General features: G+C 40.1%; 1 protein-coding gene and 1 long non-coding RNA gene across 2 annotated transcripts in view; one reads left to right on the top strand and one right to left on the bottom strand.

The window, feature by feature from the left end:
• Positions 1–5,954, bottom strand: part of LOC106599121 (uncharacterized) — a 10,280-nt gene extending 4,326 nt beyond the window's left edge. Inside the window, exon 1 of the long non-coding RNA XR_014391853.1 lies at positions 5,809–5,954. This is a non-coding gene — a long non-coding RNA (uncharacterized LOC106599121). The remainder of the gene's footprint in view (positions 1–5,808) is intronic.
• Positions 5,955–6,180: 226 nt separating this feature from the next.
• Positions 6,181–14,916, top strand: LOC106599119 (uncharacterized). The gene is made up of 7 exons (XM_014190192.3): positions 6,181–6,450; positions 6,809–6,953; positions 7,333–7,428; positions 9,590–9,734; positions 13,470–13,615; positions 13,819–13,958; positions 14,312–14,916. Exons 1-7 carry the CDS (start codon positions 6,351–6,353, stop codon positions 14,464–14,466), a joined length of 927 nt encoding a protein of 308 aa, XP_014045667.1. The 5' UTR covers positions 6,181–6,350; the 3' UTR covers positions 14,467–14,916.
• Positions 14,917–16,708: the final 1,792 nt, after the last annotated feature.

The raw sequence follows: 16,708 nt of genomic DNA, 5'->3' as shown, positions 1-16,708 counted from the left end.
TAATCCCATATGCTAGCAACTATTAAAAATATTGCCTGTTCCAGCTGGCTGGGTGTTATTAGATAGGTAATGTTTGGTGTGACACAGATCATTTGACCAACCTTAACTTGTTGATACTTCCTGACTCAGAAAACAACCAATGTCTTCTAAACGTCCATGTCTAGCTGCAGGGGGTTCATTTTCAATTTAGAAAATAATCGGAAGTCTACAACAGCTCAATAGAATGGATGTGCCAAAGAGGCATTTTTTCAAGTTGTATGTAGCTTGATGATAGCAATCTAAACTCCATATTTGGTGAGTATCTAGCATATTTTCTCATTATTAAACTTGAAAAGCTGGTGAATGGCTGCTTCCTTGGATCCTGAGAGGTGTAGTGGTCTAAGGCACTGCATCGCAGCGCTAGAGGCATCACTACAGACTTGGGTTTGATCGCGGGCTATATCACAACCGGACAAAAAGGTTAAATTGATACACACCTTGATAAGGTTTGGGTTAGCATTCCCATATGGCCATTTATCCATGTTTCAGCGCATGTTTACAGAAAACAGACAGAAGACAAGAGGCTATGCTAATTACAGTGCCTTGCAAAAGTATTCCCCCCTTAGCATTTCTCCTATTTTGTTGCATTACAACCTGTAATTTAAATACATTTTTATTTGGATTTCATGTAATGGACATACACAAAATAGTCCAAATTGATTTAGTGAAATATAAAAATTACTTATTTCAAAAGATAAAAAAAAAAAAAGAAAAGTGGTGTGTGCATATGTATGCACCCCTTTTGCTATGAAACCCCTAAATAGGATCTGGTGCAACCAATTACCTTCAGAAGTCACAAAATTAGTTAAATAAAGTCCACCTGTGTGCAATCTAAGTGTCACATGATCTGTCACATGATCTTAGTATATATATATATATACACACACAACTGTTTTGATAGGCCCCAGAGTCTGCAACACCACCATGAAGACCAAGGCGCTCTCCAAACAGGTCAGGGACAAAGTTGTGGAGAAGTACAGATCTGGGTTGGGTTATATAAAAAAATATCAGAGACTTTGAACATCCCACGGAGCACCATTAAATCTATTATTAAAAAATTGAAAGAATATGGCACCACAACAAAACTGCCAAGAGAGGGCCGCCCACCAAAACTCACGGACCAGGCAAGGAGGGCATTAATCAGAGAGGCACCAAAGAGACCCAAGATAACCCTGAAGGAGCTGCAAAGCTCCACAGCGGAGATTGGAGTATCTGTCCATAGGACTATTTTAAGCCGTACACTCCACAGAGCTGGGCTATACGGAAGAGTGACCAGAAAAAAGCCATTGATTAAAGAAAAAAATATGCAAACATGTTTGGTGTTTGCCAAAAGGCATGTGGGAGACTCCCCAAACATATGAAAGAAGGTACTCTGGTCAGATGAGACTAAAATTGAGCTCTTTGGCCATTAAGGAAAACTGTCAGGCACAAACCCAACACCTCATCACCCTGAGAACATCATCCCCACAGTGAAGCATGGTGGTGGCAGCATCATGCTCTGGGGATGTTTTTCCATCAGCAGGGACTGGGAAACTGGCCAGAATTGAAGGATGCCGCTAAATACAGGGAAATTCTTGAGGGAAACCTGTTTCAGTCTTCCAGAGATTTGAGACTGGGACAGAGGTTCACCTTTCAGCAGGACAATGGCCCTAAGCATACTGCTAAAGCAACACTTGAGTGGTTTAAGGGGAAACATTTAAATGTCTTGGAATGGCCTAGTCAAAGCCCAGACCTCAATCCAATTGAGAATCTGTGGTATGACTTAAAGATTGCTCTACTCCAGCAGAACCCATCCAATTTGAAGGAGCTGGAGCAGTTTTGCCTTGAAGAATGGGCAAAAATCTCAGTGGCTAGATGTGCCAAGCTTATAGTGACATACCCCAAGAGACTTGCAGCTGTAATTGCTGCAAAAGTTGGCACTACAAAGTATTGACTTTGGGGAGGTGAATAGTTATGTACGCTCAAGTTCTGTTTTTTGTCTTGTTTGTTCCACAAAAAATATTTTGCATCTTCAAAGTAGTAGGCATGTTGAGTAAATGAAATGATACAACCCCCCCCAAAAAAATCTATTTTAATTCCAGGTTGTAAGGCAACAAAATAGGAAAAATGCCAAGGGGGTGAATACTTTCACAAGCCACTGTAGCTATCTAACATGCTCTGAACACTTGTGTGTAAGCGTAACTCGGGAGGTTTAGCGGAAGTGTAGTTTTGTCAACTGGAGGCACCGATAGCTGTACGGATCTGTGCAAAACTGCTACAGTAATGAAAGAGGCCATATGTTTTGAAAGCTGTATCGCAAGCGATGACTATTGCCATTTTCGAACAAAAAAACAAGTAACAATTTTGTCTTTGTGGCTGTGGTAACTAGTGACAACCTCCATTAGCCCGTTACCAAATGGACATGCCTAGAAGGCATCGCGCTTTAGTCAAATTAACTTAAAGTTGAAATGTTTAGCATTTTAGTTTACCCTTTTCTGAACCTAATTCTCCTAACCTGCTATGAAAAGTCAAATCTGATGTTAATTTGACCAAAGCTGGAGCCAGTCTAGTCATGACTGTTACAATCAGTTTTGCCAGGTCCAGCTAAAATTGAGCCCAATGACCTCTGAAATCCTTCCCACAAGGCCTGAAAATTAGCCCCTCCAAAAAATGTGCAGCATGAGGAGTTGCCACATTTATCCATGAGACCCTTTTGCCATAACATTATTGAGCGAATTAAGGAATATCGACAATTTAACTACGTAGGTAATGAAGGAAAATGTGGTTTTCCATCAGAATAATAATTCTTGCACGTTTAAGAATGTCGCAAGATAAATTTCCCTTAAACTCTCCAGATAAATTGACATCCATTGATGAAAAATTAACTTGTTTTGAGTGCTATGATTAAACAATAAGGCCCTAGGACATGTGGTAGATGGACAATATACCACAGCTAAGGGTATATTCTTTGGAAATAGACCTTAGCCATGGTATATTGGTCATATACCACAACCCCCTGAGGAGCCTTATTGCTATTAAACTGGTTAACAATGTAATTAGAATAGTAAAAATGTTTAAATTGTCATTCCCATGGTACACAGTCTGATATGCCATGGCTTTCAACCAATATGAATTCAGGACTCAAACTACCCAGTTTCTAATTGTAAATAAATCCAGTTTGTGCATGCGCATAACTATAGATAAATCCAGTGGGAGAGTGAGTCAGTCATAACTTGGACAGAGGATCTCAATATCTGTGCAGGAAACACTTGGACGAACTTCAAAAAACCAACGTTAGGCTATTTTCTGGCAATTGTGCCTTCATTGTGTGCCAGATGTTAAGACTACAATCCGTTATAAATGGCCTATTTGCGAGATTGACTTATTTCAATAGGCATAGGCTAATGACTCATCTGGGTTTAATTGCAATTCAACTTTGCCATGGTTTACTGAGCTAGATGCAGATAGCCTATTGCCCCTGGAAGGACATCTCATTTCAGGGAAAAGTCCACCATGAAACTGACATTAAATGTGGACAAAGATACATTTGCGATAGAGCTGTAACCATGATCACAATTGATAACTTCCAATTTAATTAACTAAACAAGGCCATAAACAATTGCATAACACAAGGCTACAACAAAAAAACTGAGTTATAAGCTATTTATTAATTCCGTTTGCCAGCTCCAGCTAGGCTACACAAGTGGCACAAATTGATTTGCAATGACTCCAGTGATTTCAACATATTTATTGTACTGTATCAAATGGTAGGCTACAGTAGCCTAATGGCATTGCAATTAATAGCCTACTTGACGGCCAACAGATGCAAACGTAGCCTATCATTGTCAACATTCAAAGGTATTTTCATTGTGGACTTTTCTCCCATAACAGAAGCACGTGAGGGAGTTCGATAATTTCACATTTCCACTCGTGCAGCGCTCCAGACCCTAGAACTGAGCATGAGTAAACCCTTCGCTTGATATGGTTAACCATGAGAAAAGTTGACATTTGAATGTAGTTTACTTTAAACCACCTTTTAGCGAATGTATCTAAAGAGCTTGTGTGCATAGTCATTTTCCAATGATTTGTCACCGTTATAGTTTTATGGAAAAAGATTGTCTCCATAATGACAATCCCAACTTTTTTAGGATAAAGGGCAGCATTTGGAATTTTGGATAAAGCTTGCCCAAAGTAAACTGCCTGCTACTCAGGCCCAGAAGCTAGGATATGCATATAATTCGTAGATTTAGATAGAAACTTTAGTGTTTTCTAAAACTGTTAAAATAATGTCTGTGGGTATAACAGAATGTATTTGGCAGGCGTAACCCCGAGGACAAACCATCCTGGAAAAACATTTTGAGGTGACTGTTTTCAATTGGTTTTCTATGGGAACCTACATTTGTGGCACTTGGTTGCAGTTCCTATTGCCTCCACTAGATGTCAACAGTCTTTAGAAATTGGTTGATGTTTTTCTTTAGAGAAATGAAAAAGTACGGCTATTCAGAACGAGGGTCCAGCCTAGTGCTCTCGAATGTTTTGATGCGTGCTCCAGGTCACGCGCTTCACGTTGTTTTTAATCCGGTATTGAACACAGTTTATCCCGTCTTAAATTGTATTGATTATTAACGTTTTAAAATACCTAAAGTTGGATTAGGAAAGTTGTTTGAAATGTTTGGACAGCGGTTACAGGTAACTTACTAGATATTTTGTAGTCATGCTGGGCGAGTTGGAACCGGTGTTTTTCTGAATTAAACGCGCCAAATAAATGGACATTTGAGATATAATGAAGGAATTAATCAAACAAAAGGACCATTTGTGATGTTATGGGACATATTGGAGTGACAACAGAAGAAGTTCTTCAAAGGTAAGGCATTAATTATATCGTTATTTGAGTTGTGTGTCGCGCCTGGCGGGTTGAAATCTGATTTTCATGTGTTGGTATGCTGGGCGCTGTCCTCAGATAATCGCATGGTTTTCTTTCGCCGTAAAGCCTTTTTGAAATCTGACACGGTGGCTAGATTAACAAGAAGTGAAGCTTTAATTTGGTGTATTGCACTTGTGAATGTATGAAAGTTAAATATAAAAAGATATATCTTCTTGTTTTTTAAATTTAAAAATCGTGCTCTGCAATTTCACCGGAAGTTGTCGAAACGTTCCGCTAGCCGGACCCCCTATCCATAACAGGTTGCCTACCAACAACTGGTTAAAACCAAAATTGTCACGATGTGCGCGCGCTGTTCCCTCATTGACTCCGTTGCAGCACTCTCTCAAAGAGCACCCCCCCACCATTCACTCCGTAACAACCTGCTCACTGCCTGATAGTCAGCAGCAGCTAGTTACATATATATATATATATATATATTTTTTTTTAAGAAATGCTGCAGTGACAATTAGAAGTAGCCCAAAAACCCACAACCAATACATTTTCATCCGCGACATCGTTTTCAAAGTAGCCCAATTTGACAAAAGAACCGCGGACATGGCAACCCTGGTTACAATCTGCTAGCTAGCGTTAGCTCATTTTAAGATGTGGAGTAAGTAGCCCTTAGCCAAGAGGCAGTCCTTTACTAAATAACCAGACCAAAAGCTACAGACCTAGTTAGCTAGCTATTCCCACAGCATGTCTACATCGTTATTTGTTACTGTATACCCCAGTGGTCTACCTACACCAGCTCAGCATGGCCAGTGTACTAACTAGCTAACGTTAAACCATCTTGATAACGTTAGCCAATTCGCCCCGGGAGTAAGTAGCCTAGTAGTATATCAGACTGTGATAGTCAACTAGCTTACCCTTTCGCCCAAAACGTTTGTCTTTGCGCAAGATTATGTATTTCAACGACGTTATCTCTTCTTGTTTTGCTATTTCTTTAGTTATTTGGTCTTCACTGTCAAACTCGCTTATTTGAAATGTTGCTGCCATTTTGAAAATGACGGGGCTATCACTGCCTCATCTGATTGGTTGGATGATGGTGCTTCCTACTTTGCAACTACTTGGCCGAATAAAGCAAATCAGCGTGTTCTTTGATTTGATAACACCAAAAATGTTTTCTCATATTATTTGGGGATTTATCATTTCACACACGGACAGTGAAAATAAGACAACCATTCCAGTTTAGTTTTTAGTTTTTGTTTAGGCTTCTCCTGCACAGCAGGTGATGCTATGCCTATTGTTGACAGTGGACATGCAGCAGGCAAGAAATTCGCGAAGAAGATTGTTTACACTCCTTATATTGTTACCCTACCAAACTCCATCCGGGTTGGACTTTCATGATCAGCTATCGACTAGACTAGCCAGTTCTCTAGATACATTGTAGCTGGTGTAGTTAAAAATAATGGAAGATAGAAGCCTTCCTCGTATTGTGGTCATTGCACTGTCTGTGCTGATCTACATTTCTGCTTTAGCAATTAATGCTTTGGCAGGCGCTGGAAAGGGTGAGTTTCATGTAACTTACCTAACGCTAACTCATGTGAACGCAGTGTTGTGTAACTTGCTATGTTTTAACTGTGTAGCGCTTCCTATATGGCTTTTAATACTAAACTGTAGGACAGGAAATAATGTTTTATTGGCGTCACAGCTGCACATTATTCTATTCTTAAGTAGAAGCTTTAAAAGTTCCTAGCTCTATGTTCAACAAGGGACATGCAGAACCCACCCTATTACACAAAGTCAATTACAACCTTGTCCTCAGGGGAGGAAGTCTGGTGCTTGAGACTACATAAGTGACTGATGCAACACTGTAGTTTCCCCAACAGTTATGCTGTACTTGTTTTGCAATCTCCTCTCTCCTAGGACCATTCCATTCGAGTACAGGGAACATTTCCAAGAAGTATGAAACCGACATAACTCCGGCCGGATGGACCTTTTCTATCTGGGGGCTCATCTACACCTGGCTGTCTCTCATGCTCATCTATGTCATCTCCTTCCTCTACAGAGGGTACAGACACAATTATTCACCTACCTATATCAGTCAATCAATCAATAGCTCAACCATGCAGCCATCTATCTTTTAGGCTACTATTCTATAGTATTCTATTATTTTAGGACACCATCCTTCTGCTGTAGTATCAACACGTAGACAGTGAAATGCAGTAATTCATGTATTAGATGTATAGTTATGTAGGTATTGCAGCACAACCGGCCATCATTGGGAATCCCATAGGGTGGTGCACAATTGGCCCAGCGCCGTCATTGTAAATAAGAATTTGCTCTTAACTGACTTGTCTAGTTAAAGAAAGGTTAATTTAAATAAAATATTTTAAAAAAGCTACAGTAGAATGTTTGTTCTGATACCAACTTTATTTTCAATTCCTCAGGAGCTGGACCCTCTCTGTGCTGCTGTACGGTTTCTACTTGTCCTGGATAGTCAACATGGCCTTCAACATGACCTGGCTTGTCCTATGGGTTCAAGAGTGCGTAACAGTCTTTTAACACCTAAACCAATGAGTTCCTGTTGCCTGACTAACCTGATTTAAGTGGACGGGTGGAAGCAAAATACAGCATCTCCACTTCCACCTTAGCTAGACCAGCCCCGCACCAATGTTCGCGTGATCATTTTGTCTATCTCCACCAGGCGCAATCATTACATGTAGGTTAAAATATCAAGATCAATATATTTATTTCCAGGCAGGTTGAAACATGCATGTTGCTAGCTCGTTTGTTTTGGGAGATTAACATTGGGTTCTTTAACCTGACGTGCATATGTTCCTCTTTATAGCTGGTTCTTTGTAGAATTTTTACCCAGATTCATACAAAATTATGTTTCTGTACTCAGATGATTAATCCACAGATAAAAGGGAAACTTAGTTCGTTTTTTGTTAATTATCTCTGATGAATCACTCCTCGTTTGTCTTTGTCATCCAAAGGGGTTTGTATCTTCCTGATAACCAATAAGGAGGGCATTTGCAGCCCGTCGAGCAACTTAAATAGAACCAAGTTATATTTACCACCTGGCTACGCTACACAGACACTGTGACACGTGTTAAGTTTGGTTGAAATTATTGAATAACATCTGTGTAAATGTATTTTGCAATGCTCGCACATGTAATGTGGACGGTGTATTCAAGGTGTTACTATAACCATACCACACCTACCCACACTGTGTGCCTCTGCCAGTCTGTAGAGAACAGTGAGAGAAGTTGAACCACATAGGCCTAGCTTTTCCCCCCTTAACTTCTTTGCTTTACAATTAAAATAGAAATACTTAATGTATGAATACAATGTTACTACACAAGGTATATATAATTAGACCCATTGAGATTCATCGTATTTTTGTGGGTCTCTATCATGCTATGATAATTACCAGGCCTATAGATTGTAGGACAGGAATTCTGTATACCTCTGGCCCTTCTTTGGACACTGTGTTAACTAACCTCCAGACGAGCTTCAATGCCATACAACTCTCCTTCCGTGGCCTCCAACTGCTCTTAAATGCAACCGATCGCTGCGCGCACCTGCCCGCCTGTCCAGCATCACTACTCTGGATGGTTCTGACTTCTTAGAATATGTGGACAACTGCATATACCAAGGTGTCTGGTTAGACTGTAAACTCTCCTTCCAGACTCATATTAAGCATCTCCAATCCAAAATTAAATATAGAATCGGCTTCCTATTTCGCAACAAAGCATCCTTCACTCATGCTGCCAAACATACCCTCGTAAAACTGACTATCCTACCGATCCTCGACTTTGGCGATGTAATTTACAAAATAGCCTCCAACACTCTACTCAGCAAATTGGATGCAGTCTATCACAGTGCCATCCATTTTGTCACCAAAACCCCATATACTACCCACCACTGCGACCTGTATGCTCTCGTTGGATGGCCCTCGCTTCATACTCGAAGCCAAACCCACTGGCTCCAGGTCATCTACAAGTCGCTGCTAGGTAAAGCCCCGCCTTATCTCAGCTCACTGGTCACCATAGCAGCACCCAACCGTAGCACGCGCTCCAGCAGGTATATCTCACTGGTCACCTCCAAAGCCAATTCTTCCTATGGCCGCTTTACCTTCCAGTTCTCTGCTGCTAATGACTGGAACAAACTGCAAAAATCACTGAAGCTGGAGAGTCATATCTCCCTCACTAGCTTTAAGTACCAGCTGTCAGAGCAGCTCACAGATCACTGCACCTGTACATAGCCCATCTGTAAATAGCCCATCCAACTACCTCATCCCCATACGGTATTTATTTATTTATCTTGCTCCTTTGCACCCCAGTATCTCTACTTGCACATTCATCTTCTGCACATCTACCATTCCAGTGTTTAATTGCTATATTGTAATTACTTTGCCACCATGGCCTATTTATTGCCTTACCTCCCTTATCCTACCTCATTTGCACAAAACTGTATATAGATTTTTTCTACTGTATTATTGACTGTATATTGGTTTATTCCATGTGCAACTCTGTTGTTGTATGTGTCGAACTGCTTTGCTTTATCTTGGCCAGGTCGCAGTTGTAAATGAGAACTTGTTCTCAGCTAGCCTACCTGGTTAAATGAAGGTGAAAAAAAATTGTCTGCTCAAAACACCAAGGTGGATCAATGAGAGTGGTATTTTTTTACTGTTCCTTACAGGCAGATGACTGCTGCGTTGATTCTACTGGGGATCATTGCTCTCACCAACTACTCTATGATCTTTTTCTCCTGCTATGGGCTGAGTGTTTATGGAGCCTGGCTCAGCCAGAACCATCCTCGTGATCTTTGGTGCATCCGGGTGCTGGTGAGTTTAATTTGAGGCTTAATTGAGTTAGTTGTTAAACTCACACCATCCTCATGATTGTAGCATGGTCACAGATGTGCTTTAGCCAACTCCAGTCGGAGTATTGTTTTTCATAGGATTCATTCATCCCATTTAGTTTTATGGCAACACTTACAGTTGTCGGGTTCTAAATAACAGGGTAAAAACGGACAGACAACTATAAAAGCTAAAACCAAGTTTATTCACCAAATGGGTCAGACCGCTGAAGACACAAAGACATGTTCCCACCAGCGTGTGCGTACAGTTGAAGTCGGACGTTTACATAGGTTGGAGTCATTAAAACTCGTTTTGCAACCACTCCACAAATTTCTTGTTAACAAACTATAGTTTTGGCAAGTCGGTTAGGACATCTACTTTGTGCATGACACAAGTAATTTTTCAACAATTGTTTACAGACAAATTATTTCACTTATAATTCACTGTATCACAATTCCGGGGAGTCAGAAGTTTACATACATTAAGTTGACTGTGCCTTTAAAAAGCTTGGAAAATTCCATAAAATGATGTCATGGCTTTAGAAGCTTCTGATAGGCTAATTGACATAATTTGAGTCAATTGGAGGTGTACCTGTGGATGTATTTCAAGGCCTACCTTCAAACTCAGTGTCTCTTTGATTGACATCATGGGAAAATCAAAAGAAATCAGCCAAGACCTCAGAAAAGACATTGGAGACCTCCACAAGTATGGTTCATCCTTAGGAGCAATTTCCAAATGCCTGAAGGTACCACATTCATCTGTAAAAACAATAGTACGCAAGTATAAACACCATGGGACCACGCAGCTGTCATATCACTCAGGAAGGAGACGCGTTCTGTATCCTAGAGATGAATGTACTTTGGTGCAAAAAGTGCAAATCAATCCCAGAACAACAGCAAAGGACCTTGTGAAGATGCTGGAGGAAACGGGTACAAAAGTATCTATATCCACAGTAAAACGAGTCCTATATCGACATAGCCTGAAAGGCCACTCAGCAAGGAAGAAGCCACTGCTCCAAAACCTCCATAAAAAAGCCAGACTACGGTTTGCAACTGCACATGGGGACAAAAGATTGTACTTTTTGGAGAAATGTCCTCTGGTCTGATGAAACAAAAATAGAACTGTTTGGCCATAATGACCATTGTAATGTTAGGAGGAAAAAGGGGGAGGCTTGCAAGCCGAAGAACACCATCCCAACCGTGAAGCACGAGGGTGGCAGCATCATGTTGTGGGGGTGCTTTGCTGCAGGAGGGACTGGTGCATTTCACAAAATCGATGGCGTCATGAGGCAGGAAAATTGTGGATATATTGAAGCAACATCTCAAGACATCAGTAAGGAAGTTAAAGCTTCGACGCAAATGGGTCTTCCAAATGGACAATGACCCCAAGCATACTTCCAAAGTTGTGGCAAAATGGCTTAAGGATAACAAAGTCAAGGTATTGGAGTGGCCATCACAAAGCCCTGACCTCAATCCCATAGACAATTTGTGGGCAGAACTGAAAAAGCGTGTGTGAGCAAGGAGGCCTACCAACCTGACTCAGTTCCACCAGCTCTGTCAGGAGGAATGGGCCAAAATTCACCCAACTTATTGTGTGAAGCTTGTGGGAAGCTACCTGAAACATTTGACCCAAGTTAAACAATTTAAAGGCCAAATACTAATTGAGAGTGTGTAAACTTCTGACCCACTGGGAATGTGAAAGAAATAAAAGCTGAAATAAATCATTTTCTCTACTATTATTCTGACATTTCACATTCTTAAAATAAAGTGGTGATCCTAACTGACCTAAGACAGGGAATTTTTAGTAGGATTAAATGTCAGGAATTGTGAAAAACTGAGTTTAAATACATTTGGCTATGGTGTATAATCTTCCACCCACCCCAATTTGGGTTAAGTCTCCTCCTTCCCTTTAAACATTAACTTCCTGCCTAGCAATAAAGATGTAAGTGATGCGGGTAATAAACTGTTCCTTCTCCTTTAATGTGACCTGACCTCGGCCCCCATTCCACACTAATCCACAGCTCTCCACCCTTATCAGTGACCACAACCATATACATTCCTCCTACAGATAATCATTAACTTCTGGTGTAGAAACCAGACTGTTGCCCTTCTCCTTTCCATAGGATACCTGATGATTAACAATATTTCAAGTTTAGAAGTCAGAACCTATCACAGTCCCTTCGAAGTATTCACACTCCTTGACTTTTTCTACATTTTCTCATGTTACAGCCTGAAATTTAAAATTGATTAAATTGAGATTTTTGTCGCTGGCCTACATACTACCCCATAATGTAAAAGTGGAATTATATTTTCATAAATTATTACAAATTAATTAAAAATGAAAAGCTAAAATGAGTCATTACGTATTCAAACCCTTTGTTATGACAAGCCTAATTAAGTTCAGGAGTACAACTTTGCTTAACAAGTCAGATAAATAGCAAGGACTCAATAATAGTGTTTGTCATTACATTTTTTTTAATGTTAATGTCGGCAGACTTTGAACATCCCTTTGAGTATGGTGAAGTTATTAATTACACTTTGGATGGTATATCAATACACCCAGTCACTACAAAGATACAGGCGTCCTTTCTAACTCAATTGCCGGAGAGGAAGGAAACCACTCTGGGATTTCACCATGATGCCAATGGTGACTTTAAAACAGTTAAGAGTTTAATGGCTGTGTTAGGACAAAACTGAGGATAGATCAAGAATATTGTAGTTAAACTACAAAACTAACCTAATTGACAGAGTGAAAAGAAGGAAGCCTTTACAGAATAAACATATTCCAAAACATGCATCCTATTTGCAACAAGGTGTGAAACTATTGCTGCAAAAAATGTGTCCAAGCAAATAACTTTTTGTTCTGAATACAAAGTGTTATGTTTGGGGCAAATCCAATACAACACATTACTGAGTACCACTCTCTATTTTCAAGCATAGTGGTGGCTGCATCATGTTATGGCTATGCTTGTAATTGTTACGGACTGGGGAGTCCGGATAAAAAGTAAACTGATTGGAGCTAAGCACAGGCAAAATCCTAGAGGAAAACCTGGTTCAGTTTGCTTTCCACCAGACACTGGGAGATGAATCTTTCAGCAGGACAATAACCTAAAACACAAGGCCTAATCTACACTGGAGTTGATTACCAAGAACACGGTGAATGTTCCTGTGTGGCTTAGTTCGATTTTCAAGGGGATTTAAGTTAAAACTATGGCAATACCTGAAAATACCAATTTGACAGAGCTTGAAGAATTTTGAAAAGAATAATGGGCAAATGTTGCACAATCCAGGTGTGGAAAGCTTATAAAGACTCACAACTGTAATCGCTGCCAAAGGTGATTCTAACTTGTATTGACCCTGGTGTGAGATTTCATTTTCAATACATTTGCAAACATTTCTAAAAACATGTCTTTACTTTGGCATTATGTGGTATTGTGTGTAGTAGGTTGAGGAAAAATAAAACAATTTTTGAATTCAGGCTGTAACACAACAAAATGTGGAATAAGTCGAGGGCTATGAATACTTTCATACCCCTTAAGATTAGTTTGCTAAAGCACATACAGCTCTGGCCATCCGAATGCATTTTACTTTACATAATCATTCTATTGTAATGTATTTTCCCTAACCATCTTAGGTAATCCACTTTTTCAGTTGCTCTATCCCTCCTTTTATGAGGAATTCTACAGTCATATACTCCAAGTAATGTTTTCTTAAGTCTTAGGTGCAGAATGGCATTGCCCTGTATACCACATGGACAACCATCGCCACTCTGATCAACTTCACCCTGGTGTTGGACCTCTCTGGAGTGGCAAAGAGCACTGCAGCCACCGTGTCTCTCTGTATCCTACTGGTGCTGGTGATCGGATGGTAAGCACAGTTTAACAAAGTCTGTCTTATGAGAATCAGGCTCATCGTCTTTTGATTACATTTTTGGGCATTTGATCCAATCTCACTCGATGCATATATTTTATTTGTTAATTATATAGAAGTTACCAATGTAAATTAGACTCTCAGCGCATTTGGGCACACAGCCACACACTTTCAATGTAATCGTAATGTGTTTATTGTAGGTTTGGAATTGAGAACTTCCTGCTGGATCAGCATGTGAGGTATATCCTGACTATTTACCCTGTGGTAATAATTGCTCTGGTTGGGAATGTGTTCAAGCACTATGACCCTGCAGCACCAAGCGCAAACGCTATCTTCATGGGTGAGTAGGCCTCATCTCTCAGACTAGAGATCTATTACCAAGTACAACATCAACCCTTACCTCCTAAACCTGAAAACATATTGTAGATCTGAAGGGTTTGGATGGGGGTTAGCAATAGCTCCACGAGATGTGATAGGCTAAATGGAGTTCCCACCATATTGCTTAGACCCAACAGATTCTTTCAGATCTACAAGAAATGTCTAGCTGCGTTTTGGACTGGGCTCAAATCTCTTCATGTGAAACACTTAAACGTTTTAGAACCTCCCTCTCTATTCTCTGTAAATCATATTAGAAACTAATATACATGTTAGAGTAAAATTATCCTATTTATCTTTGTCTTCTATCACTTCCAGTTGTACTCTTGGTGGTTTCCTGTGTGCTCCTGGTGGTGCGAGTCGCCTTGGTGTTCAGGAGAAATCGGAACCAGCCCCTGTACGCTGGCATGAGCCTGGAAGCTCTGATCTCGCCCAGCAGCCTGAACAAGAAGCAGAATAAGATATTCATGTAGAAGACTGGTGCACACCACAATAACATATTTTCACGAAGTGTCAAACCTTAATAACCTATAACATAACACATCTGCCTATATTCAACTATACACATTCATTATTCAGTTTGGACAAGAAGCAGATGAAGATATTCATGTAGAAGACTGGTAGTCTTCTACATAGTACGATCTGTATACGATACGAAGTGTCAAAGCCTATGCTGCCTATAAAACATATAATCCTGTATTACGCACACTCAGTATTCAAGTATCAAAATACCTGTATTCATCCAATCATAACACTACACTGTAATGCATAACACTTTCGATGTTTATAATACATGTAATAAGAAATGATTGTACACAAATCAATGCACTGAATAATCATACAATTCCAGTGTAAATAACACTTTTTTTACTTGGTTCTTATTGTTTTGTATCGATCTGATACATAAAAACATATTTTGCCTATCCTGTATTGATAATGATATTTTCAGTTGAAACTATTAGTCGACACACTGAGTATGAGTAGAAATATGGAATGCTAAAATAACATGGGATGTTAGTGTTTTATTATATGGTTTATGTGGGGCTAGGACATTTTTTCCTATGATTACATACAGTTGATGTCGGAAGTTTACATACACCTTAGCCAAATACATTTTAAACTCAGTTTTTCACAATTCCTGACATTTAATCCTAGTAAAAATTCCCTGTTTTAGGTCAGTTAGGATCACCACTTTATTTTAAAAATGTGAAATGTCAGAATAATAGTAGAGAGAATGATTTCAGCTTTTATTTCTGTCATCACATTCCCAGTGGGACAGAAGTTTACATACACTCAATTAGTATTTGGTAGCATTGCCTTTAAATTGTTTAACTTGGGTCAAACGTGTCGGGTAGCCTTCCACAAGCTTCCCACAAGTTGGGTGAATTTTGGCCCATTCCTCGTGACAGAGCTGGTGTAACTGAGTCAGGTTTGTAGGCCTTGCTCGCACACGCTTTTTCAGTTCTGCCCACAAATAGTCTATGGGATTGAGGTCAGGGCTTTGTGATGGCCACTCCAATACCTTGACTTTGTTGTCCTTAAGCCATTTTGCCACAACTTTGGAAGTATGCTTGGGGTCATTGTCCATTTGGAAGACCCATTTGCGACCAAGCTTTAACTTCCTGACTGATGTCTTGAGATTTTGCTTCAGTATATCCACAATTTTCCATCCTCATGAAGCCATCTATTTTGTGAAGTGCACCAGTCCCTCCTGCAGCAAAGCACCCCCACAACATGATGCTGCCACCCCCGTGCTTCACGGTTGGGATAGTGTTCTTCGGCTTGCAAGCCTCCCCCTTTTTCCTCCAAACATAACAATGGTCATTATGGCCAAATAGTTATATTTTTGTTTCATCAGACCAGAGGACATTTCTCCAAAAAGTACGATCATTGTCCCCATGTGCAATTGCAAACCGTAGTCTGGCTTTTTTATGGCGGTTTTGGAGCAGTGGCTTCTTCCTTGCTGAGCGGCCTTTCAGGTTATGTCGATATAGGAGTTTTTTTGCTGTGGATATAGATACTTTTGTACCTGTAAACTCCAGCATCTTCACAAGGTCCTTTGCTGTTCTGGGATTGATTTGCACTTTTTGCACCAAAGTACGTTCATCTCTAGGAGACAGAACGCGTCTCCTTCCTGAGCGGTATGACGGCTGCGTGGTCCCATGGTGTTTATACTTGCGTACTATTGTTTGTACAGATGAAGCGTTTGGAAATTGCTCCCAAGGATGAACCAGACTTGTGGAGGTCTACAATATTTTTTTTCTGAGTGTTTGGCTGATTTCTTTTGATTTTCCCATGATGTCAAGCAGAGGCACTGAGTTTGAAGGTAGGCCTTGAAATACATCCACAGGTACACCTCCAATTGACTCAAATTATGTCAATTAGCCTATCAGAAGCTTCTAAATCCATGACATTATTTTGCATTTTCCAAGCTGTTTAAAGGCACAGTCAGTGGACTTCTGGTCCACTGGAATTGTGATACAGTGAATAATAAGTGAAATATTCTGTCCGTAAAAAATAGTTGGAAAATTACTTGTCATGCACAAGGTAGATGTCCTAACCGACTTGCCAAAACTATAGTTTAACAAGACATTTGTGGAGTGGTTGAAAACCTAGTTTTTTAATGACTCCAACCTAAGTGTATGTAAACTTACGACTTCAACTGTACATCTTTATCAGATAATGACACAGGGCTCGTTTGAGTGGTGAGGCTGA

This window comes from Salmo salar, chromosome 03 (assembly GCF_965601325.2).
Source record: "Salmo salar chromosome 03, fSalSal1, whole genome shotgun sequence".
NCBI classification, from domain to species: Eukaryota; Metazoa; Chordata; class Actinopteri; order Salmoniformes; family Salmonidae; genus Salmo; species Salmo salar.
The sequence above is the reverse complement of the archived record's forward strand: the minus strand, read 5'-3'. Positions and strand labels throughout refer to the sequence as shown.